This window comes from Bos indicus x Bos taurus, chromosome 5, assembly GCF_003369695.1.
Source record: "Bos indicus x Bos taurus breed Angus x Brahman F1 hybrid chromosome 5, Bos_hybrid_MaternalHap_v2.0, whole genome shotgun sequence".
Lineage (NCBI taxonomy): Eukaryota > Metazoa > Chordata > Mammalia > Artiodactyla > Bovidae > Bos > Bos indicus x Bos taurus.
In genome coordinates this window covers 8438281-8457020 of record NC_040080.1, presented here as the reverse complement: position 1 = coordinate 8457020, position 18740 = coordinate 8438281, and the positions used below count along the sequence as shown (strand labels likewise).

At 41.0% G+C, this 18740-nt stretch overlaps 1 protein-coding gene across 6 annotated transcripts in view; it reads left to right on the top strand.

Annotated features, from left to right (window-relative positions):
- Positions 1–18740, top strand: part of TNRC6B (trinucleotide repeat containing 6B) — a 251526-nt gene that overhangs the window by 202017 nt on the left and 30769 nt on the right. For 3 of the 6 annotated variants that reach the window (XM_027540716.1, XM_027540718.1, XM_027540717.1), the window contains 6 exons: positions 2579–2737; positions 6158–6333; positions 8560–8634; positions 9776–9821; positions 12911–13059; positions 18612–18737. In XM_027540716.1, coding sequence (XP_027396517.1) covers positions 2579–2737; positions 6158–6333; positions 8560–8634; positions 9776–9821; positions 12911–13059; positions 18612–18737 — 731 coding nt within the window. Of the gene's footprint in view, positions 1–2578; positions 2738–6157; positions 6334–8559; positions 8635–9775; positions 9822–12910; positions 13060–14128; positions 14300–18611; positions 18738–18740 lie in introns of all 6 variants that reach the window. The other 3 variants (XM_027540719.1, XM_027540720.1, XM_027540721.1) reach the window with 2 other exon arrangements.

The following is an 18740-nucleotide window of genomic DNA, read 5'->3' as shown; positions in this document are numbered from 1 at the left end:
TCAAACGTTGGTGACGACAGATGCTGGTGGTACATGGTAATGCTCTTTCTTGGCAGAAGGGAAAGGTGGCTTCCCTGGGTTAGTCTCCCCCCTATTTTATTTTTTATTTTTTTGGTAATTGTATCGGTCTGCAGAATCGAAAACATTTAGATTTTGCCAAACAAACTCTGCTCTAGATTTAAAAATAAAGAATTAAAATAGGAGCAGAAATAGACCTCATTTCCGTTCCTGTTCTGCCTGTGGACATATCCTCTGTGCTGCTCTTTCCCCAGCACTGGGAAGCCGTCTGTGTCTCTTCTTGCAGAGGCCATCAGAAAACAGAGCCAAGCTGCGATCTGGAAGGTTTCCATCACTTTCCAGATGATTTGTAACAGTTAACCTCTGGAAGTGGCAAACTTTGTTATGTGGAGATTGTTGTTGTTGTTCAGTCACTTTTGTCTGACTCTTTGCGACCCCATGGACCTCAGCACGCCAGGCTTCCCTGTCTTTCACTCTCTCTCGAAGTCTGCTCAGATTCATGTCCATGAGTCAGTGATGCTATCCAGCCATTTCATCCTCTGTCGCCCCCTTCTCCTTTTGCCCTCAGTCTTTCCCGGCATCAGGGTCTTTTCCAGTGAGTCAGCTCTTCACATCAGGTGGCCAAAGTATTCCATCACTTTCCAGATGATTTCTAACAGTTAACCTTTGGAAGTGAAACACTTAGTCATGTGGAGATTATCTCATGATAATCAGTTGTTCAGAATTAAACTTTCTTCCCTCCTTCTTTGGATAAGAAACTGCTGCTGCTGCTGGTCGCTTCAGTCGTGTCCGACTCTGTGCGACCCCATAGACGGCAGCCCACCAGGATCCCCCGTCCCTGGGATTCTCCAGGCAAGAACACTGGATTGGGTTGCCATTTCCATCTCCAATGCATGAAAGTGAAAAGTGAAAGTGAAGTTGCTCAGTCGTGTCCGACTCAGCGACTCCATGGACTGCAGCCAACCAGGCTCCTCCATCCATGGGATTTTCCAAGCAAGAGTACTGGAGTGGGATGCCATTGCCTTCTCCGTAAGAAACATCATGCCTAGTAAATTAAAAGTAGTGTTGATAAAAACTTATAAAGGGAGGCGATTTTAAACAGTTTTTAAAAATATAGTGCCCGGTGATGGTTCTTAGTTTGGCATTGGCAACTTGAATGCCCTCATGTAAATCAGCAAATTAAAGGGATGCACCTTGCAGCCATGAAATTAAAAGACGCTTACTCCTTGGAAGGAAAGTTATGACCAACCTAGATAGCATATTCAAAAGCAGAGACATTACTTTGCCAACAAAGGTCCATCTAGTCAAAGCTATGGTTTTTCCAGTGGTCATGTATGGATGTGAGAGTTGGACTGTAAAGAAAGCTGAGTGCCGAAGAATTGATGCTTTTGAACTGTGGTGTTGGAAAAGACTCTTGAGAGTCCCTTGGAGTGCAAGGAGGTCCAACCAGTCCATCCTAAAGGAGATCAGTCCTGGGTGTTCTTTGGAAGGACTGATGCTGAAGCTGAAACTCCAATACTTTGGCCACATGATGTGAAGAGCTGACTCATTAGAAAAGACTCTGATGCTGGGAGGGATTGGGGGCAGGAGGAGAAGGGGACGACAGAGGATGAGATGGCTGAATGGCATCACCGACTCCATGGACATGAGTTTGAGTAGACTCCATGAGTTGGTGATGGACAGGGAGGCCTGGCGTGCTGCGATTCATGGGGTCACAAAGAGTCGGACACGACTGAGCGACTGAACTGAACCCTTAATTTGTTTGCATTATTTGAGTTAAAATTAATCATAATACTTAATTTTCCACTCTCCAAAGTAAGTCTAATGTTCAGTGAATCCAATTATGAAATGATTACTTTTAACTAGTTCTGGATTTTTAATATATATTGAAAAGAAAACAAAAGGAAATGAACATTTGCTCATTAATTCCCTATCTAGAACATGTAAAAAAATTTCTTCATATAGTAAAAACCTTCAAACTATAGAGAAAAGCAAAAAGTAATAAATAAAAGAATCTTAACCTTTAGGGTCTCTCCTTGCAGGTTTTAGAACTTTGTGTGCCAATCAGAAATTCTGTTCATACCTATAGCAAAATAGGTATATTTTGGGACAGTAGGGGAAATTGTGCTATATACACTGTTCTTCACCACGCTGTTGTCATTATTCTTCAAAACTTTTCATGTTAACACATTTCTGTCTTTTCAGTGCTTCGTTCGTATATAGTATTCACTTGATGGGCAATTCACGATTGGTCTGACTGGTCCCCGTTTCATAGATATTTAGGTTGCTTCCAAATATTTTCTGACAGTGATGCCATGAGCATTGTTGTACATGTAATTTCATCTACTTTTGCAAGTACATGTATGGTATAATATCCTGGCGCTGGAGTTACTAGACCAGAAGTTGAAGTGCCAGTGCCAGGTGTCCTCCATGTAGGTGGTGTCCACATTTCTATTTCCACCCATAGAATTCAGGAGGTCCTGTTCCTCCTCCCTTCACCCCTGCTGGATACTGCAGCGTTCATAAATCATTCTTTGAGATGCATCTCCTTTCTTTACAGTCTGGAGCAAAAGCACACCATCTGCTCCAGATAATGGTACTTCAGCTTGGGGTGAGCCAAACGAAAGCAGTCCTGGGTGGGGCGAGATGGATGACACGGGAGCGTCGACAACAGGCTGGGGGACTGCACCCTCCAATGCTCCAAATGCCATGAAACCTAGTAAGTACACGGCATTCTTTTTGAGGGAGTCTCTGTTAATTAGGAGAGTCACACATTTGGGGGAGGGCTGTTGTTACATTATCAGTTCAACGAGGTTCAGGGCCTTGCATCTTTAGTAAATGGTTAGCAGCAAATGATGGAGACTTGGCTTGGCATATGTAAAAATGCTTACAGTGAACTGAAAGTCATAAGTTAGTATTATTGATTTCATTTTTAAAAAATATTTACTCTCTCAGCTATGGTGGGTCTTAGTTGTGGCACGAATGCTCTTCCTTGTGGCACGTGGAATCTTAGTTACCCAGCCAGGGATCAAACCAGAGCCCCCCTGTATTGGGAGCATGGAGTCTTAGCCACTGGACCACCAGGGAAATCCCTCCTTTTAACTTAAGTTTAATGTCTGGCCAGAACTGAAATTTTGATGTGCCTTTTCTCCCATAGTAAGTTAAACATTGCTCACTATATCTATTTTGCATTTCTACTCTCATGTTGGTATAAGTTAAAAAAAATAATAATTCCTGGCATTTAACATGGAACAAGGTCTCTGCTGCCCAGTGACTTCATCCTTCTGCTCCTTTCTTTCCCCTTTGTCTCTCTTCTCATAGTCCCACCCACACAGGGACATTTAAGGTTTCTTGAACCCAAAAAAGATTTCTTCATTTCAATTTTTTAAACAAAGCACGTCACACTTATTCATATTCACTGACAATCTAAGCTATACTTGATCCAGCTGGCAATGTGTACTCAGAGTAATTTGCAAAACTTCGTAAATGGATGCTGCAGGACTTCCCACTGGATGATCCTCAGTTGAAAAATTTAATTTCAAGTGCCTGTTGTCACTTTTTTGTAGTTTTCTTAAGAAGTATTCCAACGTCTCTTTTCTACCGTATTGCAGAGTTACAGGATTGTCTTTTGATTAAAAAAAGTGGTCAGACTGAATTCTCTGAATTGGAACAAGAATAAATTCCATTGTCAAGTTTATTTTATAATGTTTATGATTCTGACCATACCACAGAATGGAGTATCATCTTAGCTCTCTGTATTCTGGAAACTCACTCTTGTGCCTGTGTAACTTGACTGCATTTTGAAAATGACAAATCTCCTTCACTTCATAGAAACAGCTTGATAAAGAATTTGATCTTGTCTTGAATTTCATTGTAAAATTGGTTCTATCATCATGGGAAATACCATTCTGTAGACTTGGAATAGATCCACAATGCTGTGGAAAGGCATAAACCAGACCCTTGGCACAAGGAGGCGCTTTAACAATACTTTGAAGATTTTTATGTGTCTTTCCCAACTTCGGGATCATCTTTCTTCCATCACAGAAATCACTTTTCTCCAGATTAAAAAAGGCTTCTACTCACTGGGATCATCTATATCTATAGCTAAAGCTGTAGTTACCTTTCCCCCTCCTCTGGGTAATTTGAACGTGTAATAGTCAGGGGAAGGGGCTAGATAGTCACAGCCTACTAATCAGTGCTTATGGTAATTTAACCTGTGATCTTGTCTAGACTATAGATGTCTTAAATCTGGTGTGGACTCCATGACTTCAGTATTGGAGCTCTCTATTTTTTTAATCTGTCTACAAGAAATTGTTTGTTAAAAGTGCAGCTCCTTTTTCTCGAAGAAGGGTTACATGGATGTCTTTCTTCTTTAAAAGGGTCAATATGTCACTTATGTTAGGTCTTTAATTCCTGTTGCTTGTCAGAGGATGTATAAAACCTATGCTTACGTAATAGTGGGTAACCTCCTGTGCAGGAGAAATGGTCCTTGTTATCCAGAAGCGGGGAGAACAGCCCTCAGGCCCTGCCTCTTGCCGCTCAGTCACAGAGCCCCTGCAAAGGGGGACACTTAGTGAACCCCATAGAGGGTTCATCCCAAGGTTCACTTGGGCGTTGCTGGGAGATGATGCCACCGTCTGAGGAAATTGACTACCTAGCTGTCTGCCTACTTGATTGATGCCTGGATGGCATCATAGGCCTGGTCCCAGAGCCTGGCAGCAGAAAGACCTGGTAAAGCCACTTTTCTGGCTCTAGATTCTTCGTGTGAAGCCATCTGAATCAAATAACTCCCTCCATAAACGTCTTGTCATTTTGTTAATTGAAGGTGTGGATGGAGCTTCTGGGCTTCTCAGAATCTGGCAAAGAATCTGCCTGTAGTGTGGGAGACCTAGGTTCAATCCCTGTGTTGGGAAGATCCCCTGGAGAAGGGAATGGCTACCCACTCCAGTAATCTTGCCTGGAGAATCCCATGGAGAGTGGAGCCCAGCCTATTACAGTCCATGGGGTTGCACACGGACTGAGTGACTAACGCTTTCATACCTTTTCATGGAGCTTCTAGGTGGGATAGTTTATTTCCTTTCTTCTGTCATTACCAGAAAGTGTATCCATACAGAATTTTCAGAAGGAGATTAAGGATCTATCCCAATCTCCAAATTCAAGATCTTTGTTTAAGGGGAAATGTTGGTGGAATTGACTGTGGAGCCTGATGATGACCTAGTTCCTTGAACAGTTGAGCACTGGTTTCCCTGTCTTTGTTCTCCCTTCCATGTTCTGTCTCCTACATTTCCTCCTCCTGTCTTTTATTTTATTTATTTATTGACTATTTATTTATTTAGCTGGACCAGGTCTTAGTTACAGAATGTGAACTCTTATTTGTGGCATGTGGGATTTAATTCCCCAATCAGGGATCAAACCCAAGCCCCCTCCATTGGAAGCATGGAGTCTAGCCACTGAACCACCAAGGAAATCCCTCCTCTGCCCGTCTTTAAAAGCCATTGCTTATACATTGTCTTTGCCTAGGATCTTTTTAGTATCCGGTACATTTCAAGTGTGTAAATCTAGTAACTTTCAAATTTTCATGGCTATTTCTGAATTTCTCTTCTTTCACTGTAATTTTGATATTCAAAATCTAGTACAGTTTTCTTTTTTCTGTCCATCTTTCGTGTTCTTTTCTTTACCCCAAATAAGGTTGACAGTTGTTTTTTATCCTGCCTCATATTTGTAAAATCCGTTACAAAGTACACCATGTATTTCCTTTCAGGAGGGTAAAACTAAGAAGTGCAGTACAACATTCTCATTAAGAGTAACAGATTTCTTTTAATTTAAGTGTGAAATTTCTTGTAAGTAGTGATAGGTTCTTTTCGGTTGGGGGATTTCTGTCAACACTGTGTAAGGGGAAAAATCATTGAACTAGAAGCCAGGAAATCTTGATTTGTGGTTTATGAACTTACTGTGTATGTTTGACCCTTTTGGAGTTTCCATTCTGCTCTCTCAAGTTGGGAGAATATTTGCCTCGCCATACAGACAGATACTGGATACAATTACAAATACACTAAAATGCTGCATTTATAAGGAATGATCATTGTGGGTTTTGTTATATATAGCCATTGCATACAGTTGGCTCTTTCTTTTCTTAAAGATTCCAAATCTATGCAAGATGGCTGGGGGGAGAATGACGGGCCAGTGGCAGGAACTCGCCATCCCAGCTGGGAAGAGGAGGATGATGGAGGAGTCTGGAACACTGCCGGCTCTCAGGGAAGCGCTTCCTCCCACAACTCAGCAAGCTGGGGACAAGGAGGAAAGAAACAAATGAAGGTAGGCCACGTTAGAGGTGCCTGAACTTGTGTATTCATTCTTAGAAGGCAGAACTGAGAGTGTTTTAGTGGAAGAAGCCACGGAGCTGAAGACCTTGCCGTCCTCAGTGATGGAGAAAATACTTCAGAACACGTAACTGCTTCCTCTTTACCCCTCATCTTCCCTACCTTGACGTCTCTAACTACAAAATCCTCGCTGTGGATAAAATGGAATTTTCAGAGAAACAAGATTTGTCTTCTTACTTCATTTTCCAGACTTTCAGGACACCCTTTATAAATGTTTTACGCTTTTGTGTTCTAAAGCCTGATCAGTCCTTAGAGTAGGTCTCCCTGAATATGTAGAAGGGAAACCACAGTAATACAGTTCCTCCAGCAACAATCAGCGTGACTCATTTTTGTCTGATTTGGGAAATTCCAAGGCCCAAAATCCTTTCTTAACAAAATGAGGTGCCAGTGCATAACCCTGCATTAGCAGCTAGGTGACTTATCTCCATCCTGTACCAGTTGTGTCCTACACTTTTTATTTTCTGGATTGTAGAGCGACTTAGTTTCTCTTTTGATTTTCATAGTTTAATGACTTTGGTTTTCAATCTAGAACCTGAATGACTCTCAGTAGAAGCCCTCTTTTTTCATTCCAGCTTCTCATTCTACAAATACATTAAGGGGAAAAAAGTTGGGCAGCCACGTATGTTATTTCAGCACGGGAGCCTTGCTGCTCTAAGAAACACTTCTTAACTAAAACTCCTGGTTTTCAGGTACTGGACGCCATTTTAGAAGGTCCTCAGTTGACCAGGGGCTGTACCTTCATCCCCTTCACTTATGGGATTTTGTTCTGAATACAATTACTTTCTTTTATAGCCTGAGAATGCAGGTTGTTTCTGTTAGAAACATTTTGTTTAAGCTGTCATTTACAGTTTTCCCCCATAAAGGACTTTTATTTTCTTACTTCAGTCACAAAAGAAATTATTCCGTGAACTTTCTAACATTTTTAGTACATTTGCATTGTCTAGTCTACTGTGGCTTTCTTTTTATTATTTACAAATTAATAAAGAGACCAGATCCTAGGAAGACTGCTGAGGAAGCAACCAAGTGAAAGGTACTAGCCCCTCAGGGAACGGCCAAGATTCAGGGAGTCTAACTAGGAATTAACTGTTTCTGTTCCATGACTGATGATTCTGACGTTTCTTATTGTGTGTGTGTGTGCATGGGCACCTGCGTATATTCCAGTACAGCTGACGTAAAACTGACTATCTTAACCAATCATAAGTGTACAGTTCAGCAGCATTAAGTGCATTCACATGGTGGTGCTGTCATCACTGACATCTGTCCACAAAGCCCTTCTCATCTTGCCAGCTGAAACTTTGTACCCATTAAACAGTAACTACCACTCCTCCCTCCAGGGAGGGCTTTTTTGACCTTTAAACCTATAGAGGTACCTTAACACTTTTAAAAATAAAATTGACATGAGCCGTAGCATCAGAACACACAGAGAATTTTTACCTGGAGAATGCACACGTGCACAAAGCCCCATCATCTCCAGCCCCTACCAGGTCCCCATCATAGTTCCACTCACCTTCTCCATAGAAATAAAACTGGAGCTGATGTTCAGCAGAGAAATTAGTTTGTCCCCTGAAGAAACAAACAAAAACCCGCCCCTGCCTGCCTTTGCCGTAAACTTGGTGATGGTGTCTTCTGCTGACTTCTTTCCACTTTCCACAGAACCCCGTGTCGTTAACACTCTGAAACAAGCAGATGAAAGTGCAGTGTGGATGAGCTCCTCCTTGTATCCACACAGAGAGTAATGACCAGTTTAATAGGCTCCTTTCCAAATAACATGCACTGGCATCAAACTTTTTCTTGACTCCTAATAGAAACCAGCTTGGGTTACAAGGAGAAACTGAGAGGGAAAGTACTAGCTTGCAAGCGTTATATTTTACAAAATCTGATGTTGATCCTTTATAGGGTGAAAGCCCTAGCTGACCATTTATTTTTCTAGTTACTTCTAAATCAGTGCAGTGAATAATAGAACAAGAATGAAAACATTAATGTAACTAAGGCCTATTACTTTTTTATACTAACAGATCTATCAAAATAACTATAGTTAAAGAGAAATAGTTATGGTTGAAGAAGGTAAACTCTTGGTTTTACATTTTTAGTCATTACTTTTGCAACCCAGGAAGTTGAAATCAATTATTTGATTCTGAGGTTACATATTTCATTTCTGTAGTGCTCACTCAAAGGAGGAAACAGTGATTCATGGATGAATCCTCTTGCCAAACAGTTTTCAAATATGGGATTGCTGGTAAGTTTTATTTTTTCATAGGTGTACTATATCCCAGCTTTTACATTTAGTACAAATTTTAAGACCACTGCCATACATAGGACAAAATTACAGATTTAGAAACTGGTTATGCAACATTCCTGATCTGGATGAGGCAATGTTTCTTCTCTGTTCCTTTTTTCTTAATGAAGTGCTCCAGTATTTAAAGGTTACAGCTTTTAAACGTGTAGCCTTTGTATTCTTTCCTTAGAAGGTTAGGGAAGAAAGAGCCAAGGACTTAAAATGTGTATAACTTTTGCTGACTACTGTACCATCTTTAATATTTTATTTAAAAAAAAACTAGCCATAGTAGAATGACTAGGGAAACTATTTGTGATTAATTATATAGACAGTTTTTGTAGAGCTTCTAGTTTTTTGGTCTTCGGGGAGTAATATGGGTCACCGTGTCCCTGGTTGCCAAAAGACAGATGACTTGGCTGCACATTGCAAGATTTGATGACTTGACAAGTCACGAGAAGAAGTTGTCATCATTTGGCTGCCACTCATGAAATTTGATCCCGAGCCGGCTGGAACTTGAGGACAGGGGTGTATTTCTCCAAGCAGCTGTTTAGCTATCACTCTGTCCATAGATTTACTGAAGCTAATCTGATGTGAAAACTGAATTTAGGAATAGAGGCACTGCTGCTGCTACTAAGTCATGTCAGTCGTGTCCGACTCTGTGTGACCCCATAGACAGCAGCCCACCAGGCTCCGCCATCCCTGGGATTCTCCAGGCTAGAACACTGGAGTGGGTGGCCATTTCCTTCTCCAGTGCGTGAAAGTGAAAAGTGAAAGTGAAGTCGCTCAGTCTTGGCTGAATCTTAGAGACCCCATGGACTGCAGCCTACCAGGCTCCTCTGTCCATGGGATTTTATAGGCAAGAGTACTGGAGTGGGGTGCCATCGCCTTCTCCATAGAGGCACTAGCAGCAGTGAAAATTACTCATATGAAAAATGTTACTGTCTTCGTTCCAGTTGAAGATACATTTCCAAGGACCTGGTATAGTCCTAGATGTAAAGTAAGAGTAAGCTGTGGTTCGTTCATGAATAATGCTGTTTCTTCTCTGATTTAAGTGTTTAATTCCAGACTTTAATCTTCCCTCCCTGTTTGTTTTTTTTTTCAGAGTCAAACTGAAGATAACCCAAGTAGCAAAATGGATTTGTCTGTAGGTGTGTATCCTTCCACTAAACGAGTGAAATATGTTGTTATTTGTGATCCTTTGTTGGGATCCCTGCTCACTTTGAGTTGGGATGGGTGCAGTTCCTAGACTCATATTCCAACTTGCTCTACGGAAGGTACCATGCTCGACACTAGGTAGGGATTGAAAACTAATGACGACAAGAACCAAGAAGTGTAAATGAGTGTAAATGAGCGGTGTGTGCCAGGTGTGAACAGTTGAAAAGCCACTGGTTCACCGTGGAGAGCCTGTGTACCACATAAAGGAGTCAGCCTTTGCTCGGCCATTGGCACTTGTTGGCATGGACGAGTGTGTGCTCAGCTTTGCCAGATCCTCCATGTTCTCAAGAGAGGCCAGAAATTCTTCTATGGTTTTAGTTTTAAATATTGAGAACTAATCCAGATTTAAAAATAAAAAACAAAATGTTGTGGCCAAACACAAGCTGTCTGTGACCCTGCCAGAGTCATTCTCAGGTGGCCAGGCCTGTCTGCACCGAGGTGTCATCAGTTCAGTCACTTCAGCTCAGTCATGTCCGACTCTGTGACCCCATGGACTGCAGCACGCCAGGCTTCCCTGGCCATCACCAACTCCCAGAGTTTACTCAAACTCAGGTCCATCAAGTCAGTGATGCCATCCAACCATCTCATTCTCTGTCGTCCCCTTCTCCTCCTACCTTCAGTCTTTCTCAGCATCAGTGTCTTTTCCATTGAATCAGTTCTTCACATCAAGTGGCCAAAGTATTGGAGTTTCTGCTTCAGCATCAGTCCTTCCAATGAATATTCAGGACTGATTTCCTTTAGGATGGACTGGTTGGATCTTCTTGCAGTCCAAGGGACTCTCCAAGAGTCTTCTCCAACACCACAATTCAAAAGCATCAGTTCTTTGGCACTCAGCTTTCTTTATAGTCCAACTCTCACATCCATACGTGACTACTGAAAAAACCATAGCTTTGACTAGATGGACCTTTGCTGGCAAAGTAATGTCTCTGCTTTTTAATATACTATCTAGGTTGGTCATTACTTTTCTTCCAAGGATCCAGAGTCTTTTAATTTCATGGCTGCAGTCACCATCAGCACTGATTCTGGAGCCCCAAAATAGAAAGTCTGCACTGTTTGCATTGTTTCCCCATCTATTTGCCGTGGCGTGATGGGACCTGACACCATGATGTTAGTTTTCTGAACGTTGAGTTTTAAACCAACTTCTTCACTCTCCTCTTTCACTTTCATCAAGAGGCTCTTCAGTTCTTTTTCGCTTTCTTCCATAAAGGTGGTGTCATCTGCATATCTGAGGTTGTTGATATTTCTCTCAGCAATCTTGATTCCAGCTTGTGCTTCATCTAGCCCAGCGTTTCTCATGATGTACTCTGCATATAAGTTAAATAAGCAAGGTGACACTATACAGCCATGACATAATCCTTTCCCGATTTGGAACCAGTCTGTTCCATGTCCAGTTCTAACTGGTACTTCTTGACCTGCATACAGATTTCTCAGGAGGCAGGTCAGGTCGTCTGGTATTCCCATCTCTTTAACAATGTTCCACACTCTGTTGTGATCCACACAGTCAGAGGCTTTGGTGTAGTCAGTAAAGCAGAAGTAGATGTTTTTCTGGAACTCTCTTGCTTTTTCAGTGATCCAGCGGATGTTGGCAATTCTGCCTTTTCTAAATCTAGCTTGAACATCTGAAAGTTCACGGTTCATGTATTGTTGAAGCCTGGCTTGAAGAAATTTGAGCATTACTTTGCTAGCATGTGAAAATGAAAGTTACTCAATTGTGTCCGACTCTTTGCAACCCTGTGGACTGTACCGTCCATGGAATTCTCCAGGCTAGAATACTGGAGTGGGTAGCCTTTCCCTTCACCAGGGGATCTTCCCAACCCAGGGATTGGACCCAGGTGTCCCACATTGCAGGCAGTTTCTTTACCAGCTGAGCCACAAGGGAAGCCTTTGCTAGCGTGTGAGATGAGTGCAATTGTGCCGTAGTTTGAACATTTTTTGACATTGCCTTTCTTTGGGATTAGAATGAAAACGGACCTTTTCCAGTCCTGTGGTCACTGATGAGTTTTCTAAATTTGCTGGCATATTGAGTCATATTAGGGACCAACTGCCCTTTGCAGGTAGAGCAGGTGCAGCATCAGCCCTTCAACTGGGGGCTCTTCACAGTGATGCTGTTGCTCACCTGGAGGAACTTAAGAAAGAATCAAATCTGGAAGAAAAGAAAACAGTCCTGGGAGATAAAAGAAACAGCCTGTGATCTGTGATACTCTTAAATAGGAGAATAACTTAAAAACGAGTTTCATGACAGTGTACAACAGCAAATTCATAGACGTGGAAGAAAGTGGAATAGTCATTGCATCTGGGAGATGGCATTGTACCAGTAACCATCACCCGTGTTCAACCCAAGAGTTATCAATTTTAGGGCAACAACCATGCCTCTTTGCTGTTTGTAGTCCTAATAATTTCATTTCACAACTGGAACTATTTGTCTTGCAGATGCTAAAAAAGGAGCAAGATGCACATCTTCTCACTGAGGACATTTGAATATAAAAGCAAGATATAGTCATCAAACATGTCAATAACTAGTTTAAGTATTTTTTTAGTTAGATTTTGACTAGATTAGCCCTAAGATTCTTTCAGTCTTCCACAGAAAACCAGCTTCAGCTGATATATGTTGAAGGTTTTAGAGAGATTGTTTTGTTTTGTTTTTAAAGCATCCATGTATGCTTCCATGGGCTTCCCTGGTGGCTCAGAGGGTAAAACAACTGCCTACAATGTGGGAGACCTGGGTTCGATCCCTGGGTCAGGAAGATCCCTGGAGAAGGAAATGGCAACGCACTCCAGTACTCTTGCCTAAAAAATTCCATGGATGGAGAAGCCTGGTAGGCTATAGTCCATAGGGTAGCAAAGAGTTGGACACGACTGAGCAACTTCACTTTATGTTTCAGGGAGGACCACAGCAGCCTGAACAGTGAGAACTCTTCTGGTCTATACCTGCACGCCACAGAGGTTGTTGGGACAGGTCACTCTTGGTCATGAGGGAGACATTGAGGGTTAACATGTTCATTCTTTCTGTGTTACTTTTCAGGGAGCCTTCCAGATAAAAAATTTGATGTGGACAAGCGAGCAATGAATCTCGGGGATTTTAATGATATCATGAGGAAGGATCGATCTGGGTTCCGTCCACCTAATTCCAAAGACATGGGAACCACAGATAGTGGGCCTTATTTTGAGAAGGTGAGTTGACTCCTTGGTTTAAGATAATAATTCATGAGAACCACTTTGGTTCCCATTTGTCTTTTGATAGTTCATTCCAGAAGGAAGCATAGAATTACTGAACCAAATGGGAAAAAAAAACTCAAGCATCACCTGCATTTGAACGGTGACATGAAAACAGTTGATGTTGATGGGTGATTAGGCAGCAGCTAGAACCACCTGTCTTTAGAATGCGAGCATTGTGAACAAGGTCTAAGTTTTGGGGAATTTATGAAGTTTGAGGGGGGTGTGGTCTGATATAGTGGGGGAGATGCACGCTGGGAACATACAGAAGAAATTCTAGAGACAGAGTTATCCTGAATTCTTTTTTCTGCTACTGTTTAATTACAAATTAAATTTTGAATCTTGTGCAGAAACTCTATGTCTCCTAAGGCCTTGCCTTTTAGCTTTGTCAAGATGACCCAAAACTTTCTCCGTTGCTATTCCTAAAAAAAAACTCTGTTGTCTTCTTTCTCCATTTCCTTAATGACCTGTTTTTAGTTATGATGATATCCTGTTCAAATTCTCAACTACCTGCTTTAAACAAGTCATTTATACCTATCTGTTGGAATTTTTAACATTTCTATTGGAGGAGGTTGTTACTTGTTTCAGAATACCAACTTGGAATATTCCTGGTCTTCAGAAGGCAGTTAAAACCGAAGTTTGTAGATTTGGCACGTTTTTGACACCACTGATGCTGGTCCAGACAGCAAACATATTCACAAGAAGATGACTTTGGCTTCTGTTTCAGCAGCCACATAGTTAGAGTCATCAATATTAGATCCCTGAAACTAAAGTGTCTGGTAATTTTTATCATAGTGCAATGGACAGAATGTGTTACTTAGAGGATACGAATCTATAGCAGAGAGGATGACAGATGGTGTCTTTTGGGCAAAGTATGATGGTGATGATCAGATCCAAATTCTATCCTCGTTTACTGCTAATACACTCTAACTTTTTTTGTTCCTGGTGTCTCTCTTTTCCCTTCTTGCATTCTGTTGCTTCACTAACCAACACTCATTGCGATTGGCTAACTGCTACTACTTTTCAGCTGACTTTGCCTTTCTCCAATCAAGATGGGTGCCTTGGGGATGAGGCTCCCTGCTCTCCTTTCTCCCCTTCTCCCAGCTACAAGCTGTCTCCCTCTGGTTCCACACTACCCAACGTCAGCCTTGGAGCAATCGGCACAGGGCTCAACCCCCAAAACTTCGCTGCTAGACAAGTAAGGAGGCCTCTCAAATTTATAACTGCTTGGCTGTGGCCTCGCCTTGGCCCTGGTCTGCAGTTTATTGCATCATTTGTCTGTCTTGGGAAATTTGTTGATTACTGAATGCACAGAATGATATTAAGTCTAGGCTTTTTATTTAGCTCTTTCAGCCCATAGAACCCATCTCTCTTCATGTTTCTCAACATGGATTTTATTTTAAATCTGTTTCTTTTGTCTTCCCATTTTTGGTCATAAGTTTACGCTTCATAAGTTAGTGAGTTGCTGGCTTAGGAAGATGTTAAAGAGGCTGTACAGGTACCTTCTATCTAATTTAGTGACATATTTGCCATTTTGAACATTAGATTGAATGGCAAGTACTACCTTTGATGTCTTTTCAATCTAATGTAATTGCTAATTAAAAAATAGCACCAAAACTAATAAGATTAAATATTTGAGGGTTATGGCAGCTTAGAAATCTAATGTCTTCAGGTATAAAATTGCTCAGGCAAAGGTAATTTATATCTCACATAATGAAGCTTTAAGAAGCCCACATGCTGCCCAGCATTTGATTCAGGCTAGAGTAGCACCTTTCCTAGAGATGGATCTGCCAGTCCTCCAAGGAAGGGCTGTGCGGTAGAAACAGGCCTGTCGGGGCCGGCGTAGTAATGCCTCTTTGCTTTTGCAGGCTTGAGCGGATGCAGCCAGCCTCTCTCTGTCACCTTGCAGTAGCTCTGTTGTAGTTTTTGTGGAGAAAACCAGAAATCTGGGGACAATTCTTTTGCGACAGTGGCTCCAGCAGTGTTTTCCTAGCCTTATTTCCATGACTACTTACTTGCCCTTCTGGCCTTCACCTCTGGATATCATGGAAAGACATTTAATTATCAGTTGTAGCCATTCTGTTTTCCCATGATGACTTTCATATATAGATGAAAAGTTGGTATAAAACACTTCTTATTCCATAGTCCTCAGACTGCATGTAGATCTTTCATACGCTGATTGCTGCCTTAGCACATTTTAAAAAATGGATCATACTATGTCCATGTGTACAAATTGGTTAACTCTGGGTTGGGAGTTACAGGTAATTTTTGTTTTCTTCCTTTATATTTCACTCTTTTTCTTAACATTTCCACAGAGGACGTGGTGGTTCTGTATTGCTTATCTAAACAGAGAGGAACAGTTGGCATCAGTTTTGGTGGGGAGGAGGGCTCTTTGGGTTGAGTTATAGAAAATATAACATAGTCTTCACACTCTTGGTGAATGGTGATAATAAATACACTCCCAGGACCACCTGATTATCAGATACTTTTAGTATATAAACTTTAATGTAAGTGACCAAACTCGCTGTGCACTGGACTCTTAAAAAAAGTCGTTCCTCTTCAGTTTTTTATCTGTGGATTGCTACAAAGTCCATTGTAAACCAAGTTGACATACACATGTTCTATCCAAATAAGGTTATGTTTTTTTCATACTCTTTTCATGAAGAGTTAATATACTGCATAATTTGAAATTTAAGAGTTTTGTTCAAATCACAGAAGATTTTGATCAGCTTAATAACCTTGTTTTTAATTTATATACCTTTCTAAGTTAAACACTGTAGTTGGGGCAAATATCACCAATAATTATTAGGTTCAGGTCATCATAAAAGTCTCACACACAGCAGTGAAATTTTATAAATATATATATATAAAGCTTTTGGTGCCAGTTTTCCTAATCTCAAAATATAGTTTTTAAAAAGATTAAATTTGTATGATTACCATTCTGTACATTACTGTGCAGAATAGCTACTTCTGAGCCAAGAAGATGACCAACTTATGATGCCAAGGTTCCATATTAAAAAATGGTCCCCGTACTTCACTTTGTGCAGAAACATGGGCCTCATGTTGCCAGACTTTGTTTCTTTTCAAGAGGTACTGGAAATAAATAACATTAAAAAGAGAGAGAGGGTGGGAGTTTCCTGGTTGCCTAGTGGTTAGAATTCAGGGCTTTCACGATCGAGGCCCAGGTTCAATCCCTGATTAGGGAACTGAGATCACACAAGCCGTGTGGCAGCCCTCCCCCCAAAAAGGAAGATTTAACAGTTAATAATGAATAAAAATGATCTAAAAAGGGTTTTGTTTTTAAAAAGAGAGAGAAAGTATTTTTTTGTATAAACTTAAGTTGACTCACCTTCATTATTATCCATCAGAGTGCTTGGTGTGGTTTATGAGACACTTGATCATGAAAACCTAAAACCTTCGGTGGGAGTAGAATGGGCTCTTTCTACTAGGAATAGGAAAGTAGGAATTGATTTTACAAAAACTAAAAAAAATTTTTTAACTAATACCTCTTACCAGAAAGAGAGGTTGAGATTTCAAATGACCCCTACAAAGCAGGTTGGGAGCCTTACAAAACATAGGTCTAGGGTTTAGCTGTCAGAAACCCCACCATCCAAAGACCCTCCCCTCCATGAATAATTGACATCTATTAACTAGGTCATTATTTGATAGTAAAGTGTAAGAACTATCTTAGCAGAATAGTCTTAGCAAAATAAGTGTTTCCTATTTTCATTATAGGAGCTAAGCTCCTGACTACTAGGGTCTCAGAAAAGTTAGAGCTGAGCCATTTCACCTCAGAGTGACAAATTTGATTGGTAAGACAGGAGAGGTGCAGATATTGAAGTTTCTAGAACTAAAGGTCTTTTCATGTTTAAACAGTCCTTTGGGAGATTAAATATTCATGGTGAATCTTCAAATTTCTTTTATGAGATATACATAGATTTTAATTGCCATTTCTACTTTATGTTCACAGTCATTTTTATTTTCAATGCTTTTAAGTTCATTAATTTCCCTGAAGCAATCCCTTAATCTGTTTTGAATCATTAAGCCATCAATGATGCCATTATAAAATTCTTCTGTAAAATTACCTAAATCCCCACAAGTCCAGGGATAAGAATGGTGGTGGCAACCTCAGCCCAGAGCCCGCAGACTGGGTATAAGCAGTGGTGTAGCCGTCTTCACCAGTGGTGTTCAGTGGGATGTTCGTTTTCAAGTGTGTAAAATTGGTGGGTCGTGGATGTTTGCAAATGATGCGCTCATCCTACAGACCAGGGCTTGATTGAGTTTCTGGGAATACAAAGAGGGAAATTTGAAGCTGGTGGTGGAAAGACAGGGTGGAAGATAACTGTAATATGATTTGATGGTGGAGCCTGTCAAAGAGATTTCAAGTGTTTTGAAAACATAGAGGTAGGCTCAATGAACTTGAATGTAAAATGAGGGAAAAGGTCAGGGGGAAGGTATCCTTGATGAGGATGACCTCTGAGCTGGCACTTGCAGAGGCCGAGTGAAGATAGTGTAGAAAACTACATCATACGGGGCAACACAGCATCAAGTCTAATTGAATATGATTTCAAGGGCCATCGTATATAGCCCCGCTTTCTATAGCTCTCTGATGGGAACAGTCTTAGAAGTGCCTCATCAAGTTGATCCTCCAGAAATCAGGGAACTAAGCTTGTTTTTTTGTTTTTGTTTTTTACGGGGTTAAAACATTTTTTATATACCCCTTCTTGTTTTCTTTAATGTTAGCTTTCAGAGATCAGGAAACTAAATATACTTCTGTCCCATTATTTCAATAGCCACATAATAGTCCATCTAATGAATGGCTGTTATTTTTGACTAGACTGATAGTTATACATTTGAATGAGAAGTTACAGGTGAGTAATGCTTTGTGTGTCCCTGGAATGATTTTTCACTTTTCCCCTTTCTTCCTCGTTTATCTCACTCTTGGATTAATTTACATTTCCTCCTTTAGCAAAGAAGGGACCAAGGAGACCCAAGATAGGGAAGGGCGTTCAGATTGGGAGTAGGGTCCTCAGGGAGCCAGGCTCACAGTTGAGTGGCACTGATTCTGTGATCAAATCAGCCAATTTAGAGAAGTTATATCATGGTTTTACAGCTGATATTATTCACAGTCCTGCATTTTTTACTCAAGTGCCTTTCAAAATGGGTCTCAGATTATATAGTTTGAGAATAAATTCTGTAAACCCAGTCTTAAAGAAGTAGTTGTATAAATGTTACACTGCCTTTACCTTTCAATAACAACAAATTAGTGCTTTTTCTAACATTTGACTAAGTTTAACCCTTTTGGTTTGTATCAGACTGCAGGGTGGTGATGATATGCCCATGATTGAATTTGAATACGTATTCCAAGGTCAGGAACTTTTTTCAGTTACAATGCTCTGTGATTCCATGGAACACAGGATGCTTCTTCTGAGGGATAGGAAACCTGAACTGTTTCTTACATGCATTTCCTCGTGTTAACAAAGGCCTCACTGTCACTGTTCTGTTCACAGGGTGGCAATCATGGTTTGTTTGGAAATAGCACAGCACAATCGAGAGGCGTGCACACCCCCGTGCAGCCACTGAACTCTTCTCCTAATCTCCGGGCGCAAGTGCCTCCCCAGTTCATTTCCCCCCAGGTA